Consider the following 24,677-nt stretch of genomic DNA (forward strand, 5'->3'; position numbering starts at 1 on the left):
GCCTCCTGAGTGCTGGGATTAAGGCATGTGGCACCATCCTTGGCCTCACCATCTCTGTTCAACTGCCTCTCTGCTACACAGTCGTTATGATTCAGAAATGTGTAGCCTTTGCTAATAAGGATATCTCAACATGTTCCACACATACACATGTATGTAGCATGCACATAGTGTAAGCACAGATCCACATACACAGAAGGCAGCTTAAGACAGCTGCTTGCACTTTTCCTTTGCAGACTTGACCCAAATTGTTAAATAACCACACTACAGGAGAGCCTTTCTATTTCCTTCTCTCCCATAACTTGACCTCTGCTGGGCTTCTGGGTTCCCGTTAGATTGCAGAATCACTCAATATCCAACATCATGTTTCCAGCGTCACAGATGCTTTACACATAGCAGTGATGTGACAAGCTAACCTGTGTTGAAAATTCTCCTAGAGGTCTGGAAAGAGTTATGGGGCCAATTATGGTAGCTCACAGAATCTAAGTATTTTCTTTAGTGTTTTTCCTCTTTCTCTGACTGCTTTGCTTCTGTTTCCACATCTGCCTGGAGATACAGACTTAGTCTCCTTTGGTTGCCATAGCACCGTGGCCTGGCTGCCTCAAAGAACACAGATTTATTTTCTCACAGTTCTAGAGGCTGGAGTCTGAGATTAGGGCAGCAGGATAAGGGATTCTCACAGGCTGCTCAAATAAGTTCACTGGTAACTGTCTTAAAAGCATCAAGGACGCTCAGTCTTCATGGACTCACCTGAACCTAGTTCTCTCCTCAAAGCCTCATCTGTAAATGCTGCTGCATGGATTTTAGAGCTTGGACATGCACGTTTAAGGGAGAGAGTCCCAAAACAAGGCTAGAGTTAGTATGGAGATAGAGATTGAGGACAGGGAGTGTTGGGAGAGGGGCAGGAGCACCTTCCTCCATAAAGCAGAATGCCTTCCTGGACCACTGCCTCACACTGGGGATTTTCCTAATGAGTTACGCTGGTAGAGGAGGATGTGGCAGAAGATAATGGCGCCTTTCAGTGTTTCTCTCCAACTATATATCACATTCTATAAAGAAGGCCTCCTTACATACACACCCAATTGTCAAATAAGGCCACCATCATAAAAGAAGTGGCTTGGTGGCCCCAAATTGCAGCCCCTCTCACACCCTGCTCTGTAGCAATTGATTTGAGGGATTATAGCCTTTTCTCTCCCCATCCCCTAAGCCATATCAGAAGGAGCTTACATGGTAATTCCCAGGATGAAGCTGATAGAGCAGCTTGTAGAACATAATGTGACAGGGTGTTCCCCCGTTTTTCTCTAGCCTTCCTGATACGGCAGGTGCATCTGAGCCCACTTGCAAGCGGGTTGGTAGGAGAGGGCATCAATGCCATTGAGCCACACTGTGTGTGCAGCACAGGTCAGAGGAACCTGGACCCCTTCCAAATATCTATTCACACTAGAGTGTGAATAGATTCAAAGGAGTCTCCAACTTGGTTCTTCTCTCTCCCTCTGCCATGATCCCCAGTAAGATCCTGGTGTACCATCACCCACCCAGTGCCACCACTACTGAGGTGCGCACTCCCAGCAGGCGACGCAGGAAGTCTCTGGGGGATTTGTTCCGCAAAGGCTACAGGGTGAGGTCCGGGCCAGCGGCTGCTGAGAAGGAAGAACCAGAGAACCTCTGTCAGTCACTGGTGGCTTGCTACAGGGTTTGTGCTTCTTGGGGTAAGGCTCTTCCTAACTAAAGTCATTCTCCTCAGGATTTCCGTATGCTCAAGGCAGTGTCCTTCCGTGCTACAGCATTAAGGAAGTGTTGTGTTGTCTGTTGTATTGTGTCTGTCTGTCTGTCTGTCTGTTGGGGGATAATAGGCACCTTCTTGTTTTGTTGGCGTAACAAAATGTGCGTGGCATGGTTAAAACCTCTGCCTTCCTTTTTAGTTGGTTTTGACTTGTCCCTGAATGTCATTGTGCTTTTATAGATAACCCCTGGGAAAGTTTAGCAGGTGACCGGAGCTGCCTTCTTTTAGTTAAGTGGCAGTATTTTAGTGGAGCGGTGTTTCCTGAAGAGGCATCTAAGCAGTGGGTGAAGGCTTTTTCCAGATAAGCAATGTGAGATGCAGTTCTTTTTCTTCTGTCCTTTCATGTGGCTGTGGCCATGTGGTCCTGCCTTGTGTGATGCTCCATTGTCTGTGCTCCGCAGAAACCATAAGGAAAGTCCTTTAGGCAGATTTTCCTTTCTCAACCACCATCCAATAACAGGGACTTGGTTTTGTCTGACCATCTATAATGCATAACAGTTTAAAATAAATGACTTAAATTTACATTTTAAGACAAAAAAAAATCCCACTCTTAGCTTTATTTCCAGAATATCAGCAGTACCAGAAGCTTCTTTAAAATGAAATATTGTCCCTTTGGAACTCAGCTTAGAATTCTGATGCGGATAGGCACAGCTCAAATAACCCTGCATAATCTAATTATGCCTAGCAAACTTCCAATTAGTGAGCCGGTGATGGGTGAGTCTAGTCAATCTTTTTCATTAGCAATGACAAAAAGGACATCTTTCAGATGAACTGCCTGGAGTCCAAATATTCATGTGACTGCGTCTGCTGGCTTTTTTTTTTTTATCCCCTCCCCTTTACTGCAAGGAGTCGCTGTGGACTTTTGTAGCAAAGCAGTGTTGGTGAGGACCGGTGTCAAAGCAGCTTGCAAGAGGAGGATGAGCAATGGGATGTTCAAGCAAAAAATGGCTGTTGCCTGAGGACACATTAGAAATCAATTAGACCTCTGGTTTAGTTTACTGGCTGGTACCCTTCTGGCTTTTCTCTTGGGAGGATTTCTCATGAACACCTCCATTCATTTTCAGGAGCCCGGAATGCCACACAGTACTGTTTCAGAGGATGATGAGCTGAGGGGTGAACGGGTCCTGTTCCCATGGAGCAGATGTGGTTCTTGAGAACAGGAAGGGAATGGCTCAAGAAGCAAATATGAAAGTAAATTAGGTGAACGTAAGCACTGTGAACACGAATAAGGGGTTAGAATTGGGGGATACACCAGATAGATTGGCCACAGGCTTCTGAGACTGAGCTCTGCAGTGGTCTGCAGGAGCACTCCAGAGAGAAGAAACAGAAAAGAAGGCTGTGGACTGAATTCAAACTGTGGGATGTTCCTGGTGCAGAGACAGAGGGTGAAGGGCAGTGGCAGGAATGTCACCAGCAAAGAGCAGGCTGCCGAAAGCCTTGTAGTGCAAAATAAGACACAGAAGAATGGCCACCGGTGAGATGAAGCCATGTGAGGGTGCATAGCCAGGCTCCTGGGCTCTGATCAATGTCAGAAAAGCTGTGTCCTCTTTACAAGGCAGCAGAAGAGCTTGGCGTGTTGGGGTACAATTTTCAGACCCTTGGCCAGGTTAGGGGTTACAGTGCTTTGGGTCATAGTTCCAGCATTAGAGAGGCGGGAGCTGTTTTGCATGTTTTTAAGTGGTAAAATCAAGACTGTTCCCTTTCAAAAATGATTTCCCTACTTCTGACCCATCTATTCCCATCGAAAACTCCAGAAGCAGGAGCAGCATCCTTGAGCTTTTATTGACTAGTACAGACAGAGCAGTTGGTGAGAACAGGAAATCAGCTCGCTTATGTGGGCGAATGAATAAGTCACTGTATGGGTCAATAGATAGGTGTTGATCTCACTGTGAATATGGCCTCTGTTTAGTATCCAGCAGATGGGTCAGGGCTGAGAAACAGTGAGGAAGAAAGCAGCCTGAACTATTGCTCTGGGAAAAGATTGGTAAAAATGTTAGACAGGCAAGTTCACAATACACACTTTCTGACTGGAGGAACAACCATCTAGGAGTGTTTGGGAACAAGAAACGCAGGCCCCACCCTCTACTATGGAAGGAGAAGCATGCACTTCCTCTACATGGAGACTAAAAAGCAGATGGTTCCAGCAGCACCCAAGCTGAGGATGCACTGGCCAAGGTGCTTGGGACCCTCGTGAAGAAACCTCTCCCTGCAGTGGGCACTCCATTTACTCTGACGCTCTTAGTTTGATTTAACCTCCCCTGGTCTGCAAGGTCAGATCACAGTGACCTTGTCAGACAGCACAAACATAATTACTCTCTGGGATTGCATGGGGCTCTCCGGATTGGAAATGACAGAGGTTTATTAGAACCTTCCAGCTTTGGATTTAAAGATTAAGGAGTCAAAGTGGAGGGAAAACAGCACATGGCAAAGCCTGCGCAGGCTTTCTGCCCCTGGCCAGATGCGCTTGTGTGTGTCATTCTGTCCAGCCTTCTCTCAGGACCTCCTGTGATTCCAGGGACCTGAACAATGAATGGCTAATCAATTACCCATTTATCTGTTTATCTCTTCCAATTCCTCATCTAAGAAAGGCCACTTAAATCTCCCCATGTGTCCACAGTCACTGCTGAGATGGTATAGCCCCAGCTCTCAGGAGACTCTAACCTGGGGTCATGCCTGGGCCGCCAAGTTTAAACCTTTAAGAGAATAGCACTTACTGAGGGGCTTCCTTCCCTAGAGCCGGTGGCCTCAAGTGATTACATTTTGAATGTGGGCACAGGACTTAGAGCCGAGAAAACCTGGGCTGCAGTCCAGATTCGCATCTGACTTCATATCACTGCCACAAAGAAATTAGGAACTAAAAACTTAATGTCAATGTTATTTAAAACATTTAAAAAATGCAAAACATCTAAAAAATCTACAAAAAAACTAAAAAAAAAACCCCACCCCAGTCTTGTATAGGTAATACAACCATTATTTTCATTTCATGTAAGTTTTAACTAATATATATTCATATTTTATAGTTTTACTTAGGAAATAATATGTTTATATTTTTGTCTATTTGAAAAAACATTCCTAAGTTGCTACTTCAAAACCTTTTTAAAATTAATTAAGGCTCTGTAGTTAAGAGAATGTACTGCTCTTACAGAAGACCCAAATTCAGTTCCTAGCCCCTGTCTTTACCTCTAGCTCCAGAGGGCCTAACACTCTCTTCTGACTTCGTCGAGCACCCACACTCATAGCTATGTGTGTGTGTGCAGGCACACACAACACACACACACACACACACACACACACACCTATACATAATTAAAAAAATAAATCTTGGGGCTGGAGAAATGGCTCAGTGGTTAAGAGCACTGGATGCTCTTCCAGAGGTCCTGGGTTTTATTCCCAGCAACCACATGGTGACTCACAAGCATCTGTAATAAGATTTGGTGCCCTCTCTGGCGTGTGGGCACACATGGAGGAATAATGTTGTATACATAATAAATAAATAAATCTTTAAAAAATCTTACAAAATCAATTTTAAACATTTGTATGTGTGGTTTATGCATGTGACGTATGTTCATGCATGTGTGGGGTGCTTACAGGGAGCCAGAGGGAGATGTGAAGAATCCTACTCTATTTCTTGACAGGGTCTCTCCCTTAAGCTGTGGCTAGGCCGGTGACCAGCAAGCCTCCTGTTTCTTCCCGCTACAGCACTGGGGTTCCAAGAGTCTATGTGGGGCCACACCTGGCTTTTGATGTGGGAACTCATGTTTGCAGAGCAAACATTCTTACCTCTTAGGCCATTTTCCCAGTCCCTTGAATTGTTGTAGTGGTAAAGAAAATAGAACTTAAAACCTGACCATCATAACTACTTTTAAACACACAGTTAGTGTTCAGCAGTGCTTTGCATTGTTGTGAACAGATGTCTAGAGAGTTTCTAGACACTAAATTCTTTATATATATATATATATATGTATTTACATATATTTACATTATATATTTATTTAGATTCTTTTCCCTTCCCTTCCCTCAATCTAGCCTTTTTTATGTGCCCTTTCCTGCCTCCTTTTATGTGTATGCCCTCTTTTTCTTCTATTGTTATTGTCACACACACACACACACACACACACACACACACATACATGAGTGTGTAAATACAGTCAGATGAGTCCGTCCACTTAGTGTTACTTGTATGTCTATGATTTTGGGGCTTATCGCTTGGAAGTGGATAACTAATTAGGAGCTTATCCACGGGAAACTAATTCTCCCTTTCTCAGAAGTCATTTGTTGCCTGTAGTTCCTTGTCTAGTGCCGTGTGAGATTTCCTCCTTCCACGCTGCTGTGTTTGCTCATATTGTTGTGTTTCAGGCCCTGTTTAGGAAGCCATATTGTTGAGACGTAATGGGTGTAGCTTCCCTGACATTTCTAGGAAACCTGCTATCACAGCTATCACAGCAGACTTCTGGGTCCTTTGGCCCCGTCCCCTTTCCTGTGATGTTTCCTGAGCCTTGTGGGCAGGAATTGTGTTGAATCCATTGGGCACAGGAAGCCCAGATCTGTTCCCTTGCAGTTAGACCAGCTGTGGTTTTCTGTAGGAGTTCCAGTCTGCAGCAAAGAGAACTAGAGTGATGAGGGGCGAGAACTACACTCACCCTGGTGAGGGTGTAAGGATCAGTATTTAGAGTGCAGGTAGAATTAAGTAATTCCTGCTTCTGCCCTTCCTAGTTCTTGGTACCTCCCATTCTGATTTTTGCATTTTTCTGTAACATTACAACCTTGTTCCTTGCAACAGTTTTGTGCATGCGCAGTATCAATAAGAAGATACACTTAAGGAGGCCTGCGTGTAGTGCTGAAGCTGCTTTCTGCTTTCCTTAGTGACTAATTTTGCTCCAATAGTATTTGCTATAACATCTTGGGCTTTATTATCAGAAATTAAATTAGTTTGATTCATAGTATCAGATTACTTCTAAAAAGGGTTTTTTTTTATCAATTTGTAATTCCACCCTCAAATTAATAAGACCGTGTCATTGCAGAGTTATTTTTCTAAAGCAAACTCAAATATATTGTTGATTGTGATGTGTAATAACTACAGCGCTTGCTGCATTTTATGTAATTCCCATTCCTTTTATTCTTTAACCTTTCAAAAGCATCTGCACAGTACACTTATCGATCGCAGTCAGCGTACTGTATAGTTTGTCTGTTGAGCTGATTCCTCTTGCCGAGCTGAAATTTTACAATGGAGAGCTGCAGCCATACCCATTGCCTCCCCGTCAGCTGCTCCAGCCCCTGGGAACCATCCGTCTAGTTTCCGGTTCTATGAGATTGATTTTTTTCAGGTTCAGTGCATCATTGAGAACAGGCAGTATTTGTATTTATCTCCCTCGTCTGACTCTCTTGTAACATCTCAACCTCCCAGTTCATCCAAGTTGTTGCTAACAGGCCTTTATTCTTCCTCTTTGCCTACTTTGTGTTCCATTGTGCATGTGTCCATTAAAATCCAATTGCATTGGAACATGGTGGTTCTTATCTTGACTCTGCATGGTAGTGTATGGTCCATTTTGAATTGAGTTTTGCATGAGATACAATTTCTTTCACTTCAACAAACATAATCGATTCAAATGGCTCTTTCCTAGTTTAATTTCCTATTCTATGATTTTCTGTTTCCATATTTTGGGTATAGAATGCTTTTGACATCCAAATAAATTCCTTTTTTTTAAAAAAAAGCATCTGTTTGGAGTCTAGGGATTTAGCTGAGAGCCTTGCTCATATGAAGGGTGTGTTCTACCAATGAACTGCATCCCTAGTTCAGAAATGAGTCCCGTTGCACCATTTTTAGTATTGTATTATTTTCAGCGGGGAATCTTTGATGTGATCTGATTTCACAGTTGTGAACCTGATAATTCAGAACTCTCCTGATTCTTTTCACCTCTTGTTTTAGACAGTCTCGTAAGGACACAAGTATATTTCTTTTAGTTTTCTGTGTGTCATTATTTCCATTTGGTTTTTAATTCATCTTGAGTTGTTTTAAATTTTGATATGAAATGACTGAATTTCTTTCCTACTGCCAACCAGTTATTCTAAGAATTAGTCTCGCGCTTGATTTGTGATTACTCTGTATCACCTACTAAATTCTTACAGAAGAGTGTTGCTCTTCTCCACTCACCTTGTTGTCGTCTTTTCTCCCTCTTAGTCTTCTCTCTCTTCTTCCTTCCTTCCTTCCTTCCTTCCTTCCTTGCTTCCTTCTTTCTTTTCTCTCTTTTTCTTTCCTTTCCTTGCTTTTTGAGGCTAGAAATCACTCTGTAGCCCCATTGGCCTAGAATGCCTATATAGACAAGACTGTCCTCTTTCTCACAGAGACTTGCCTGCTTCTGCCTCCCAAGTGCTGGTCTTAAAGGTATATGCCACAATTTCCATCTCTGTTTATTCATTTTCTTATTCTTTTCTTATTTTTTTTTTATTTTTTTGTGGTAAATCTAACTTAGATGAATTTAGTGAGATTTTTTTCTATCCAAATAATGTGAACCGTATTAGTAATTGTTAAATGGTTGTTATTAAGAAGAGTTTGTGGAGTATTTAGTGTGAATACGTGTGCAGGCAGGCATGTATCCCAGATTATTGAGTAGAGAGCGATTAGTGTGCAGGTACACATGTGTCTCTGGCCGGAGAAATCTCTCAGTGGTTAAAGCACTGCCTGCTTTTCCAAAGGTCCTGTGTTGAATTCCCAGCAACCACATGGTGGCTCACAACCATCTGTAATGAGATGTAGTGAGATCTGGTGCCCTCTTGAGGAAGAAACCTGATCAGTCGTACTCATCAGCTTTGACCATGAAACCCAATATGGACAAGTTCAACAGAACTGTCATATACCGGATGCCCATACATGCTTCAGCATTGCCAGGGCATACATTTATAAAGTTTTTAAAATTTAAATGTGTATCCCAACTTATCGAGTACTGAGTGTGACTACGTGTGCAGGTAGACATGCATCCCAGTTATTGAGTACTGAGTGTGACTACGTGTGCAGGTAGACATGCATCCCCGTTATTGAGTACTGAGTGTGACTACGTGTGCAGGTAGACATGCATCCCCGTTATTGAGTACTGAGTGTGACTACGTGTGCAGGTAGACATGCATCCCCGTTATTGAGTACTGAGTGTGACTATGTGTGCAGGTAGACACGCATCCCCGTTATTGAGTACTGAGTGTGACTACGTGTGCAGGTAGACATGCATCCCCGTTATTGAGTACTGAGTGTGACTACGTGTGCAGGTAGACACGCATCCCCGTTATTGAGTACTGAGTGTGACTATGTGTGCAGGTAGACATGCATCCCCGTTATTGAGTACTGAGTGTGACTACGTGTGCAGGTAGACATGCATCCCCGTTATTGAGTACTGAGTGTGACTATGTGTGCAGGTAGACACGCATCCCAGTTATTGAGTACTGAGTGTGACTACGTGTGCAGGTAGACATGCATCCCCGTTATTGAGTACTGAGTGTGACTACGTGTGCAGGTAGACTTGTATCCCACGGTGCCTTCCTGTGGTGAAGGATACAAATGTTGGCACCTCTTTCTGTGTTCTTCTGGCTTCTCCCTTTCTTTCATCATTTTCCATTTAGTCCTAAAGATTCTAACTTTAGATTACTGTTATTTATTATTTTTTTAAAGAAAAACTCATTCCACAGACAATCATTTGCTTTTATGTTTTCTCTTACAGCTTCTTATATCCCATTTCTTCTGGAATTATTTTTCTTCCAGTCAGCTCAGTATCTATATTACTTGGTCAAAAGTAATTTCTCCTGAGAACTGTGAGGGGATCTGTCCTTTGCTTTCTTGCATCTATTGCAAGAAATGTATTTTTAAATAAAACAAACAAATTAAATGGATACAGGATCTTTTATTGGGAAGCAGTCATATATATTTTTCAATTTACTTCTCAATTATTCGCCTATAATGATTTCCTTTGTTAATCTAAATTTTCAAAGTTTGTTATGTTTAGAGCCAGCCCCACTAGTGAGTTTTCCAGTTTCGTGGGTATACATTGTAGGTTTGATTTTGTTTGTTTGCTTTTTTTGCTTTAATTTGCTTTCATAAAATGACTCAGAGTTTTTATCACTATTAATCCATTTTGCTTTACTGATATTTAACCATAAACATGAAACAATAAATGCTATCCATGCTGCTAAGACTATGCCCCACCAAACCTTTGCTGAATGCTGAATGCTCTATGCTATAAGTACATTACAGTGTTTATTTCTTTTTAACTGACAGCTAAATAGCATGTTCCTCAAAATTGAGCTTGCATATACAGGTAATGTGCTGGAAGGCTTTTAAAGTTACCCAGCAAGTTCTCAAATATAGGGGAGTTTGACATGGCGGGGGGATGTCAAAATAAAACATGGAATGATAAATTAAGGATTAAAATGAAAAGGTGCCGTAAACCCGACGTTCCCAAACATGGTTGCATGTTAGAATCTGAACTTTAAAACATTCTATGCCCAAACTATCCTTACTAAGTTGGAGTATCTGACTGTGGAGCATGCTCAGCCCTGGCTTTCAGTCTTCACCTTGCAGATGTAGCAGGCTGGTGCAGGAACTGCTGCTGCCTCCATATGGTCTTCTGAGCCACAGCCCTACCTCACCTGAGAGCTTGTTCTGCATGTGCAGTGTTTCAGTTCTGAGTGTGAGCACCTAAAAGTCCGGGGGATCCTTTTCTACCTGGATTACACTAGGATGCCTCCAAAACAGGTGTAGCCAACTAATCCCCATGGTCTATTTATACTAACAGAGTTTCACACCAATAAAGCCATTCCTGCTTGTTTACATGTTATTCACAGCAACATTGAGTCACTAAACTGAACTAACATGTTGATCCACCTTTGACTTCCGTAGACACGTGCATCCACATATTACCATACACACAGAGAAATCTGAATGACCTTTCTCTCCCACACACACCAAGAACCAGACCTCTGAAACTGAGCCAGAATAAGCCAAAATGAGCCTTTTCTGTATAAAATCCATGTATAAAATTTTCCTGTATAAAAATTCCATGACATTTTGCCACAATGGTAGAAAACTGATACAGATTCCTTGAGTCCAATTTGGAACTGGAATGGTCTTTTGAGCAAGGCAATGGGTACAAGTCTGGGGTTTGGGTGCAGTTTGACATATTTGGGTGTAAAATCTGGTCCTGTTGCTTAAACATGTACGGATAATGTATAACATATATATATATAATATATAACATATATATATATAATATAGCTAGAGTATCATCCTTAGCTATTTTCTTCTGTTGTATAGATTTTAAAAGACACAGCTTTTCATGTGTAAAACATAATTAAAGTAGGTGATCAGCAATATAATTTTACTTTATTTTTGAAGTGATTATTTTACTGAGTTATAAATGGCAGTATGTGTGTGTGTGTGTGCGCGTGCGCACATTTTTATCCCACATTGGCCTTTTTCTATTTTGTTAGTGAGCCTTGACGCTAAGGCAGTGACATCTAGAGGTCATTAAAGAAACAAGCCCTTTTCTCTTCAGCTCCTATGAATCTTAGGCTAACAGTACTGGACCTCCTTCCACAGGCAGATGCCCTCCAGTATTCTTCACTCCAAGAAAACTTCCTTGAGAGCTAAGTGTCTGCTTTTTATGCACAGACTCTATTGGCCAGGCACTGTCTTCTGGGTAGCTCCTGTTAGGGAGACACTCAGCTAGCTGAGTGGGCTTCTCACACAAGGTTGGAAGCTGCCCTAGTTTGCTTTCTGTTGTTGTCATAAACACCACAACCAAAAGAAACTTAAAAGAAAGTGTTACACTTTATAACCCATCATCCAGGGAAGCCAAGGCAGGAACTCAAAGTTACAGCAGTAACCATGGAGGAATGCTACTTTCTTATACAGCCCAGGGCCACCTGTCTAGGGATGGTCCTGCCTGCAGTGGGCTGGTCTTTCCTACATCAGTCCACAGTTAAAAGAATGCCTTATAGACATGGCTACTGGCCAGTCCGATCTGAGCATTTCATTTCTTCAGCTGAGTTCTCTTCCCAAATGACTCCACATTTGTGTCAGGTTGACAGCTAAAGCTAGCCGTGATCTGTGTGGGCTTTATGCCCCTTCATTCCTCTTATTCCCAGCTCCATATTCACCCACCTCCACTGAAGAAAATCCTTTATTGTATTATATGTTTGCAAGTCATTAGAGTGTGTCAGTCTGAAAACCCCAGCCTTTTAAAATAAAAAATAAATTCTGTTCAAACTTTCAGGAAGTGGTATTCTATTTTTGGTTCCATAAATCATACATATGTACCTACATACACACTCCAGTCTGTGCACACAAACACAAAGACAAGAGCATGTGTGTAGCTAACCCAGGAATAGCTGTCACATTGCTAGTGAGTCTACCCTAGTTGGCTACTTCAAGCTCTCTGCCTGTCACTTTATGACATGTCACCATAAGGTCTCTTGATAGTCTGAAGTCTGAAACCATACTCTATGGTCCTGACCTCTGACCTGATTTAATGACTTTGATTGGTTGATTGATTGATTGAGTGAGTGAGTAACTGATTGACCGATGGACTGATTTGCACAGTCTGACAAAAACGGCAAAGATTGCTCTGGATTTTAGTCTTTCTGAGCTCCTTGAATCATCAAAACCTTAGGTCAAACAGTGTCAAAAAATTCCGAGTGTTGCCCAAGTGTCACTTGTGTGAGCTTTTCCTCTTTGTCATAACAGCTGAAACGAACAGCTGAGCCATAGTGGATTTTGGCTGGCAATCTTGGAGCTTTCTGGAAACGGTGGTTTGGCCCTGTTGCTTCAGACTCTGTGCCGTGGGGAATAGTGTATGGTAGAATGGAGCTTCTCGCTTCAGGGAAGCTGGGAATGGAAAAGACAGGAAAGGAAAGGAGTGGGGGTCCCAACATCTCCTTCCAGAACATTCTCCCAGTGGCCTGGCTTACATCCATAGGACCCTATCTGTTAAGGGTTCCATCGCTTTCTACTGCTGCCCCAGCCAAGGACCAAGCCAACTTTAGAGGAATACTTACCATTCAAATATTAGCATTTAACACTTCCTGCTTTAATGCCTACCATAACACTGATGCTTTAGATTCAGTGTTTAAGTCATTATTATACTTAAAACTTGAAAACAAAGAAAAGGCAGATACATCTTAATTCTTTTAATCTGAAATCATTTTTTTTTTTTTAATTTCTAGATAGTTCTTTTCTGCTAATTTCTGTTCCTGCTTCTGACCATGGAGTTTTCTGTGTTTTCCTTTTATTCCTCCATCAGGTCTCTGTGATCTCCCCTCCATCACCTTGTATTTTATTCCTCCCTTGCGTCTCTGCGACCTCCTCTCCATTGCTCTTTGTTTGTGTTGTGTTTCTCTTTCCCTTGTTTTTTCCGCGTTTGAGGCAGTGCCTTTTTAGATTCGGCTCAGCAGTGCTATCCAGCTTTCCATCAGATTGGTAAGACTGGATTCTCAGTAGTCTAGGTCTCTTTCACATTCCCTCCCTCCATTTGCAGGTCTGCCTCTCTGGTTAGAATAATAACTACATTAATATTCTTTAGCGACGTAGGAACATACTCTGAACATCATCTTTTGCTCCCAAAGTGGGATTCTTCTCAGGTGAGAAACGCTCCCTTTGAGCCATCAGTATTTCCTCCTACTTCCTTTGTGAGTTGGGCGTGCCCACCTCTGGGTCATAGGTTGATTTTTACATATTATTGAAACAGTTCTGCAGTGTTCCAGTTACGCGCCTTTTCTTCAAGGAGAAGGTACTCTGGCTTCACCCTGGGGCAGAGGTCTCTAGTGGATCTCATGACTGGTGTCATCTCACCATGCAAATTAAACTTCCTTCCCTGCCTGCCTTGAGGGGAGCAGAATAACTTCTCACCCTAATCATGCAGTGTCACACCTGCCGCTGAGGGAAGAGGAAATCCCTGGGGAGCGAGCACCCCAATGCTTGCTCATGGCATTTGGCAATAGTTCTCCATAAGGTCTCTGGTTGATTTGGATTTTTTTTTGTTTTTGTCTTTTGAGACAGGGTTTCTTTGTGTAGCCCTGATTATCAGGGAACTTTCTCTGTAGATAAGACTGGCCTCGAACTCACAGAGATCTGCCTGTCGCTGCCTCCTGAGTGCTGGGATTAAAGGTATGCACTACCACTTCCCTGGTGATTTAGAATATTTTTTATCGCATGGCTTTGAATTAGACAGACTGATCCTTGAAGGGAGATGAGACAAAAGAAAGAACTGGGTGTGGTGGAGCATCTCTGCAATCCCAGCACTTGGGAGGTAAAGGCTGGAGGGTCAGGAGTTCAAGGCTAGTCTTTACTACAGAGTGATTTTGTGGCCAGCCTGACTACATGACACCCTGTTTCTGAAAAACAAAACCTAAAATGACTCATTGATTATTGCCCCTCCTCACTTAGAAGCTGTAACTCTTCGATTAAAGAGAGGCTACAGATACAAAAATCGTTGACATCAGTGAAAACAGAACTGTTAGTTTTGAATCCTGAAGTTGTGAAGTGTGGTAGCTCACTCATCTGTGTTTGTTTTTCTCTTTTGTTTTGTTTCTAATTGAGAGAAAATAAACAATTTTATAGAACATTTGTAGTTCTCTGGGCCAGAGTCTTTCTTTTATCTAGGTTGAAAATAAAGATTAGAAAAAAGTCATCAAAGACATAAGATGATCCGATTTATTCTTAATCTGCTCTTAAGCATAAGGTTATCCTGAATGAGCACATTTCCAAGTATTTTTCAGAAACCCAAATTCTGCCAGATCACTGGGTAGCTCAGAAATGGGACTTTACAATGGAACTCACCAGGGGAGACAATCCCCCTTAACACGGGCCCTCTCATCTAGCTTCTCCCTTAAACATGCTTTCAAATAGCTCACCTTTAACAAGAAAGCCCATTTACCAGCTAAGACTAAGCCAGTGGAGAGTCAAAATGAAGCAACGGTCCCAAGGTACTGGAGCATTCATCTTCTCAAGGCCTCCGCAGCCCTTTGAGCAGACATGAGTGACAGTCACTCAGACCACAGGCTGGGAGCATGACAGCCAAGCACTGAGAATAACACCTCTGTCTTGTTTCTCTTTCCAGGCTTGAGATTTTTAAGAGCTCTCAGACTGATACAGTTTTCAGAAATTTTGCAGTTTCTGAATATCCTTAAGACAAGGTAAGATGGTTTCCCCCCTGTCTGGTTCCCGAGGGCCAGGCTGTAAATATCAAGTATATTTGCTATGATCTTGTTAAAAGGATAGAGTTGTGTTATTCACAGGAAGAACTAGCTGGAGAGTTAGCCTACTAAGGTAGGGCTTGCCTTTTTCTCTTCTGCAAAGCCTTGGAGAAATAAGAGAAAAGGGGAGGTGTGGTTATATCCCTGGGAGGAAGATTCAGTATGGCAAGGTCACATGACTGGAATCTGGGCACCAAATGAGGTTGCAACAGAAGCTCATGGGATAGGTGCATGGAGGATGAGGGATGGATTTGCTCATTGATTGGGAAGTCCATGCTGCCAGATCCTAAATGCCTTTTTAGTTACTACTAAACAAGAAACTGAACTTGGCCATAAAGGGAAGAGAAGCAATGCTCCTTGACAGGCAGTCACAAACCTCATAGGGCAAACAGAAAATCATTTCATTCCTAAGTTTATTTGAGCTGTTTCACTTTATATCTATGGAACCCTTGGGATGTGCTCTGCAGACTGCCTTGTGGGGGAACCCTAAACACCTCCAGGCAAATGTACAATGGTTGCATCTGCTGACCACATAATGGTCTGAAAAACATGACTAGGAGAGGAGCAGAAATCCCCTAGGGAACACCCTGCCTGGTGACTTATCAGTGCCCAGAGCGGGCCTGAACCCCGGGCTGCACTGGTGAACACACTAATAAAAGGGTTAGGGGCACTCTAGTGGGGACTGAGTGCTGCTCACAGATTTCTCTACTAGGACATTACATTTTAAGAAAACCCCTTCTGATGTCCCATTTCCTCTTTGCTTGGCTCTAATGTGTCTGATGAGTGACAGGAAGCAGGACACTTCTGTATTTTGTCATGTATAATTAATGGACATGCCATTTGAGGCTTGGGACTCTGTGTTGATTTTTTTTAGTCATGAAATGTGGAGCCTGGCTTCTAGAATCTGATATGTTCAACAAGTGTGCCTTTATTTTGTTTTTGGTTCTTATTTTAATTCCAGATTACCCCTTCCAACTATTCATCTGTATGAATAAGAGATGAAGATTCACTCTTTATAGATTGATCAAAATGTAAAAGAGCCACTGAGCTCTCTTAAGGTGTGCCCTATCCCTTTATGTTTTATCTTCTGAGGTAAAGATTTATGACTTCTCTGTTTTTTTTTCTTTATAATATCATTCATAGATAGTAATTTTTTACATTTCCTTTGAGCAATAGTAGCCTTAAGTTTTTACCTTAAAGTTTTATCCTTTATGCAATAGACTTGTATTGTTTTTGAAATAGAAACAGTTAACAAAGGTAGCATATCTATCTAGGCCCCTTAATTCTAGTACTAGGGAGTCAGAAACAGGTAGAGCTCTGTGAATTTGAGGCCACCTACGTCTATATAGTGAGTTCCAGGCCAGTCAGGGCCACACAGTGAGACTTTGTCGCAAACAAAAACAAACAACAACAACAACAACAACAAAAAACAAATCTAGTGTGCCTTGTATTAACATATACTATAACATATAACATCACGAATTTAGCGTGCCTTGTATTAACATGTACTGAACTTGTGTCACAAGGCTGATTTTTTGTTTAAACCCGGGGAGAGTTGGTGAGTATGTAATGCCAAGTCTGGGGCCTTGTCCTTAAAATTTATGGAGCGGGTGTAGACGTGGAGTTTGTTATAATGGAGCCATTCACAGGCTCCCACAGGCTCTCAGCTCTCCTATTTGTCTTTTACCTCATCAATTAATGAGACGTTTTCCCCATGATATTGGGTTTCTAGGAAGATTCCAGTCTCCTGAGCGATAATGCAACTAGAATAGCGTTCTCGCCCTCCTCGTGTGTGCACAGCCTTTCGGCCTCATCGTGATGTGCCTGCCCTCTGGGCGTCTTTGACCAACCTTGTTCTAGGGCACTCACCCATTCCTGCTTCTCAGTGAAGCAGCCTTTGTTTAGATTCAGAAGTCAGCTCTGGCTGCCCCTGGAAAAGAGCCTCTTCCTAGCTCTGCAGTCCTGGTGGTGCTTCATTTTCTAAGTGAAGGAGGGAGAGGGGGAAAGCTGCTGGCTGGAGGAAGAGGGGAGTGTGCTTCTCAGAGGCAATGGTTTTCCAGCCGATAGCAGCAATTGGGTGCTTGCAATTCTTGCCCTCAAATGGCATTCTCTCAGGACCTCCCCACTTCTTATATAAGAAATTCTTACTCTCAGGCACCCTTTCTTTAGAACCCCACAGCGTGGATGTTCTGGGTTCCTTTTGTTTGCAGTTACAACCAGGCTGTGTGAGGCCCCGGGTCTAAAGCAAGTGTCTATGTATGTAAAAGTGAGTGTATGATGAGTGCCCCAGTGAGAGGCCTTATGGGTGGGGAAACTCAGAATCAGATTTCCTGTCAGAGTGGTCAGGGTTAAAACAGGAGCAGCCTGGATCTGGGAGGCACAGAGGGTCATTGCGCTTGGCCTGGGAGGACTTATGCAGCAGGCAGGGTCTGTTCAAGTGAAGATGGAAACCTTAAAAAAAAATTAGGTCTCTGTCATTCTCCTGGGCCTGGAGGATGGTCACAGAAGGGTAGGGAAGATGGCCTGAGTTCAATCAAGATATTTGTAGAAATCACACACTGAGAGAACAGGAGCCCTGTAGGACCTTTGAACCAGTAAATGCTCCCGAACATTCTGTGGTTGAGACGAGGAGGGTGAGCTCAGGTAGGGAAGCCAAAGCCTAGTCTCCGGGCCCAGAGAAACACTTCCTTCAGCTACAGAAAGTTTAGGTGGGTTGTGGCACCGTCTTTTCAAGTGCTCAGCTTTTCAAGTGCCCTGCTTCCCCCTACAGTCACTCCAAGTCTCTTTCTCAAGGCTCTGGACAAGAAATGAAGCCCTGACTAGTGCCTTGGCCTTGGGCAGGTCTCTTGTGGGTTCTGTACACCCTGGCGCTTTCTCAGTGGTGGGGAAGCTTCTCTAGTGGTGACCCCTGCTGACCCGTGGTGGTGTTAGGTCAGGAGGGAGTCTTTACAAAGGTGACGAAACAGCACTTTGAAGAGCATGGCTTTGTTTCCTGTTCTTCCATTGCTTCATTCGGCTCAGAATTGAAGTAAGTAGGACACAGAAATAAGTGTAGAAGGGGAAGGATGAAGAATGAAGAGGTCAGCGGAAGGGACCAGAGTGAACAGGGGGACAGACGAGGAACACTGGATAGCCGGAGTCAGGATGAGTGCCAAGCTGTAAGTTAATCCTGGCATGGCCTATTTTAGGCAGACAAGAGATGCTGGGCCATTTGTGTGAGCTTTGGGACATTCCTCAGTTGTCCTTGCAAGCTGATGGCATTCATGGGCAACTTTCAGTGCTGGGTCATTTGCTCTGCCATGAGCGCCAACCTGCTTAAGGGCTAAAATCCCACATATCACTGAACATGGTCAACAATGTTTGTTAAAACACGGCTTACCTAGTATGGGCTTTTATTTTTCAAATTGCTTTATTGCTTCCTCTAATTGTTTAAGTAACATGTGCTCCCTGTGAATATTTGTGCCATTTTATGGAAGAGTGTACAGGGTGAAGTAAAACACTCTACCCCCTGTGCTGTGCAGTGTCAGCCATTGCTCTCTGCCAATTCTATCTCCTATGTAGCCTATGTGAACAGCCACCACCAGATACCTAAACAAAACACCTGCGGAGCATTAGTAGAATTAATTGTCTTACATGTATGACCTCAGAAACGACTCCAAGGCTATCTATGAAGCAGGATATTTGTGATGGCAGTTCAGAAGGGGATGAGGTTGAAGTCATACCCTGATGTCACTTAGACTGAGGGGTTGTTTGGAGAACAAGACAGAGATGTTGAAGGCTTTTAATTGGAAGAGAAAGTATGGACACTTACCATTCTAAAAACCCGTGCTTTCACTCAGTGTATAGAATTGGTTTGAGGTGTCTAAGACTTCAAAAATCTGAAGGTCAGAAAGGAACAGTAGCCCAGGGAAGGGCTGTTAGGACGTAGCCTCCAGCAGGTCAGGTGGACAAGAGGAGAATAGTGTAGAGATAACTAAGGACAGACTGACCCGGTTGATTTTGCTCTATTTTGTGTCTCCAAGTTGATTCATCTCAGTGCAGTATCATCCAATCAGCTCTCCCGTTTGGGGCACTTTGCAGTGAAAAGAAACAAGACTGCTGGCTCCTGGCTGCTCTTTCAAGCAGGAAACAGTGGAAGAAAGGGGCAGGGCAGATTCATGCTTGCTGGTGCAAAGTGCCTGGCATTTTTGGAGTTAACCAGATATGTGTTGTGTTCTGTAAGGGTAGGGGTGAGGTATCTTTGACCTTACTGCTCTGATTTTAAGAGTTAGGCTCTCTTGCCAAGCACCCACGAGTCCTGGGAAAGGTCACCGATCTACCAGACTTCTGCTTGCACACTGGTTCACCTTCACACATTCGTGCGGATGACTAGTGTCTGGTGGCAATCAGACTTTCATCACCATGCCAAAGTTCCCAAGAGAACAACTTCAAGGAGCAAAGAATGATTTGGGCTCAGAGTTTCAGAGGTTTTAGGTCTATGGTCAGCTGGCTTTGTTGCTCCAACGTGGTGGCCAGGTAGAGCGTCCTGAGAAAGCAAAGGTGGTCACCTCATAACTTAGAAAATAAGAGATGCATTAGAGACAAGATATAGCCACCAGGAATACATTCCTTCTAACCTACTTTCTCCATCTAAGCCCCATCTCCTAAAGCTTTAGACCCTCCCAAAATAGTACCACCTGTGGGAGACCAAATCCTCGTAACAGGGAAGCCCTTGGGAGACATTTCCTACTGGCTCCTAGAGGCTCATATGTTAGTATGCTTGGTCCCAATTTGGTGAAAGTACTTGGGAAGAATTAGGAGGTGTGGCCATTTTGAAAAAGGTGTACCTCTGGTGGTGGGCTTTTGAAACTCCATTCCCTATGAGCTCTTTCTGCCTCCAGGATGCAGGTAAGGATGTAAGCCCCTCTCTTCTGCTCCAGGACCATGTCTGCTCTTCTGCCGTCATGCTCCCAGTCATGATGACTATGGACTTGCCCCGATAAGCGTTTTGTTTTTTCCCCTATAAGTTGCCTTAATCATAGTGCCTTATCACAGCAATAGGAAAGTAACTAAGGGATATACCAAATTAGAACAGTGACTGAGAATTGATGGGTAGGAATTCAGAAGTTTCTGTGGAAACACAGATTTTTAAAAGAGGGGCCAGGTTTTCACGATAGGATCACAATTTCTCCTTAAAGACAAGGAGCTGGATTTTTGCCTGGTCAGAGGCGCTCTAATGATTGCTGCTTTCATGTTTTATCCAGGCCTCTGAGCTTGCCCATGAAGGCCACACATAGCCATCTCCAATAGCTCCTTTGCCGCAAATGCACAGCATTCTCTTGGCAGCCCCTGCCTCCTAAACGGTCCTCTTTCAGATGGCAAAGTCCACATCAAAGAGGACAGAGGAAATCCACTGAGGGTTCATTTTACATGTTTTTGCATGTAGCATTCAGACACTAACATACTCATAGCTGGGTTTGCAAGTCCATTTCCTCATGCAAGCAATCTGTGATGATGCTGAAGTCATACAAATAATCAGACTTCAGCAATGAACCTGGTCTGTCTCAGCAGCAGTGATTAAATTCTCTGCAGAGAGCGAGAGCTCCCTTAAGCACCATTAATATCCCTGGGACAATCATTTAGAGATTAATACTCGCCATATTTAGGCCATTTCCCCAAAGCACCAAGAGACTCAGAGACATCAATAGATTTAATATCTTGAAAGGACCTCACACAGTTGTTGATGATGGTACAGTACTTTTTAGGCCCTGAGGAACTGGAAGTGTGTGAGTGACTCAATTAGGCATTGAATTCTCCTTGGGGAAAGTGAGAGCAGCACATAGCTCCCCTCCCTTTGCTACCCGTTCTCCCTACCTCTTCCTCTTTGATATCTGGTACCATCATAGGGGCCTTGCAAAGTAGAGACAAGGAGATGGGTTGCCCTGCTTTGGTTCTCCATTGAGGAGCTTGCAGAGAACAGGACATAGAGATAACCTGGCTAATGAAACAGAGTGAGCTGCAGGCTTGCCTGGGTTGCTCCTGATGGCGCTCAGCTGGCAGACCCCTGACTTGGTTTGTTTTATTTTCACCCTGCTGATCTTTGACTTGTGGAACTATTCCTCTGATCAAGGACCTGGGAGCCAGTGAAGAGGACCTCCAGCCTAGTCAGCTGCTCCATGGAGCAAAGAGGCAGGGATCCCAGTATGTCCCAGCTGCAGAGAAAGGCTTGGATGGAAATTGGTAAACGCATTCTTTTGTTAGCTGGTAATTCTGTTCTCAGCCGCAACATTGACTTTGAGACAGGCAAAGGATGGCATGGCCCACTGAGGTGACTGGAAAAGGTTTGAAGGTCAGGATTTAGCACAGGCATGTTTGCCCTAGAGAGTGCTGACCAAACCACAGCATCTAGAGCCACAGAGCTAACTACCGCAGACCACACAGTAGACAAGCCTGGCCAATTATGACACTCCCAGAGAATATTCTGGATGTAAACCATTTCTGTTGTGTATAGGCAAGTACCAGAATCCACCTTCAGAATGATTGGGTCCGAGAGGGAATGGCTGACTTCAGGCAAAGCTGCACGCAGGCCTTTAGCTCCCTCCGGGGCTTCTGCCTCTCTCTCCATCTTTTTGGGGCTTGTTTTTAGGAGGACTCCTCTAGAGTAGGTTGTTAAAAGCTTGTATCTGAGCCGTGCAGTGGTGGCGCACGCCTTTAATCCCAGCACTCGGGAGGCAGAGGCAAGCGGATCTCTGTGAGTTCGAGACTAGCCTGGTCTACAAGAGCTAGTTCCAGGACAGGCTCCAAAACCACACAGAAATCCTGTCTCGAAAAAAAGAAAAAAGAAAAAAAAAAGCTTGTATCTGAGAAGAACTAGAACATGTAGTTCCTGAAAAATATGTCTGATAGGTCTATCTGCTGGCTGAGGCTTTTATTGGCAGCATTTCTTTGGACTACCTAGTAACAGGAGAAGCCCTTAATACCCTGGTCTCCCAGGTCAGGAGATATATGTTTTTAGGAAGGGGTGACAAGCAAACCACAGGGTAACTGAAAAGAAGGCCCCATGGCTTCCCATACTGATTTCCCAAGTTACTTACCACTTACTAATTATGATTACCAAGCAACCTAAATAAGCTCCCTAAACCTCAGTTTCCTAGGTAGTGAGTGGCAATAGAGTCATCACCTCCCCCTGCATTAGAGTAAAGGGTGAAATTCAGAAGACCCAAAGGACTCAGTGAAGTTCTTTTTGGAGGGGCGGGGGAGGAGGTGTTCCACTTACTTTTTCTTTTTATTCCTTTCCTTTCCTTTCCTTTCCTTTCCTTTCCTTTCCTTTCCTTTCCTTCCCTTCCCTTCCCTTCCCTTCTCTTCACTTTTCTTTCTTCTTTTTTTTCTCTCTCTCCCCCTCCCTCCCTTCCTTCTTTCTTAGAACTATCTTTACACATTTTACATATCAATCCAGTTCCCACTCCCTCTCCTCCTCCTGCTCCCCCCACTTCCTCCCCCCCATCTACTCCTCAGAAAGAGAGAAAGGCAAGACCAAGACCAAGCCCCCCACCCCCACCGTATCTAGGCTGAGAAAGATATCCTTCCATAGGGAATGGGCTCCAAAAAGCCAGTTCATGCACTAGAAATAAATCCTGGTCCCACTGCCTGTGGTCCTACAGACTGCCCAAGCCACATAGCTGTCACTTACTGTCAGTCCCTGAGTCAGTGAACTCCTGCTAGCTTGAGTCAGCTGTTCCTTTGAGTATCCGCGTCATAGTTTCACCCTTTGCTCATATTATCGCTCTTCTTTCTCTTCAACTGAACTCTGAGGGCTTGGTCCAGTGCTCAGCGAAATTCTTAGCACGTAACAATGCATCAGCAACCTGCAGGAACTTCAAATGGTGATTCTGGAGATAGCCAGATGTATAGAGTGGGCAGTGTGTTGTTTTCTTGGCATATGGTTTTAAACTGGGAGGATGGTGTCCCACACATCTCGAAAGGCCAGTTTCGCCCACAGGTTTGGAAGCACTTGCTCATTCTTGTCCAGGCAAACAGAGACCATGAATGCCTTTCTTCAGTTACATAAGTGGAAGTGAAGGAAAGCGCCATGGCTGATCCAGGACTAGTAATTACAGCCTCTGTTGGGGCCCCTTGCAAAGCACTGGAGTGCCCAATAGACCATAGCCTCCATCCTTGTCTTTTTGCTGTACATTCAAGATTCAAACCCTTAGAATGTAGATAATATGTTATCCAAGAGAAAGACATGGACAGAAAGAGGACATTGGTATCATAGATGAATTGCCCAACGTGAAGGACTAGCATCTCCAGGGGCTGTATTGGGCCAATAATGGAAGAACAAGAGGTAGGGGACAGATGTTTTTTTCTGCGAGATGAAAATGATGTAAACTTTACTAAGCAAACTCTCAGGACAACTGGGGGCATTCAAATAAGGATTGTATGCTAGATCCCGTTGCTGAGTTAAGTTCCTTTTCTGAGATCCAGGAGTGTCATGGTTCTACTGCAGGGTGTCCTCTCTGAGGAGTTGGATGTTACAGTGATTAGAGGTTCTACTGTGAATTCCACAACAGTGGCTCAAATACAACATAACAATGTAAGCGGAAAGAGGCAACACACTGAAGTGAGTGAGACAGAATACAGAGATACTGAAGATGTGGGGGAAGTGTCAATAAAAGTGAAGGCGCGCAAATTCTATTTACTCTTCTTGCTTTTTTTGTATACTTGAAGAAGTTTGTCTTACCGACAAGTTAAGTTTTAATAAAGTTTGAGGGGGCTGATGCTGGGTCCACCTGTGATTTTCCTCTGTTGGAACCCTCATTCCTGATCAAGGTGTCTCACCCTTTTGATGAGCGTGGCCTGCCTGTCCTCGAAAGGGAGCGCTGTCACACCATCATGCACTTCCCACCAGTCTTCTCTCTGTGACTTAGAGACTCTCCTCTTTGTCCCCTTGTACAGTAATTCCATCAAGCTGGTGAATCTGCTCTCCATATTTATCAGCACGTGGCTGACTGCAGCTGGATTCATCCACTTGGTAAGTGGCCTTGAAGACCCTGCCTTCCTGGCTGGCCGGAAGCAAGCCCTTGACGAGTCTGTCGTTTTATTACTTAGTGATCATTCCTTTGAGGAAGACAAGTTTAGCTGTAGACACACGAAAGAGGAACAAACCACGCAGTTTTTCAGAATTCCCTACCCTTTACTCCTCCACAAACTAGTTCCAAATGGTGAGTAATACTCGCACCCTGGACCTGTATTTTCCAGCTTTGCCCGCATTGTTTGACTTGCAGTTTCCATTTTGTATGCAATAACCTAAGCAAACCACCAGATGGCAGTGCTTCCACACCAAACACCGAGAAAAAGTCGAGCACCAAAGCTCAAAGTATGAAGCACACAGCTCTTTGTAAACAACAAATTCAGATCCCTGGATGTGTCCTTCTCTCTCCAGAATTTTGCATTTGCTTGATGACATGTCAAGTTGTTTCAACCTGCCTATGGTTTTTATTTTATTTATTCATTTATTTTATTATTATTATTACTTTTTTTATGATTCTTTGAATGCTATTACTAAGTCCAACCCTGACACTCTACTCCCTCCCCGGGATGATTTCAGAGAGCATAGTTACTATTAAATACATATTTCACATGCACTTAAACTGTTACACCTGGAAGGAGCCCCATCAGACTACAA

The 24,677-nt window shown here is 43.6% G+C and overlaps 1 protein-coding gene across 30 annotated transcripts in view; it reads left to right on the top strand.

Annotated features, from left to right (window-relative positions):
- The window catches only part of Kcnma1 (potassium calcium-activated channel subfamily M alpha 1), a 729,767-nt gene that overhangs the window by 466,885 nt on the left and 238,205 nt on the right, over positions 1–24,677 (top strand). For all 30 annotated transcript variants that reach the window (XM_041633822.1, XM_041633823.1, XM_041633826.1 and 27 more), the window contains exons 6-7: positions 14,878–14,953; positions 23,948–24,023. In XM_041633822.1, coding sequence (XP_041489756.1) covers positions 14,878–14,953; positions 23,948–24,023 — 152 coding nt within the window. The remainder of the gene's footprint in view (positions 1–14,877; positions 14,954–23,947; positions 24,024–24,677) is intronic.

This window comes from Microtus oregoni, unplaced genomic scaffold (genome assembly GCF_018167655.1).
Source record: "Microtus oregoni isolate MIOR12 unplaced genomic scaffold, Mior012 000045F_ref0000178, whole genome shotgun sequence".
Lineage (NCBI taxonomy): Eukaryota > Metazoa > Chordata > Mammalia > Rodentia > Cricetidae > Microtus > Microtus oregoni.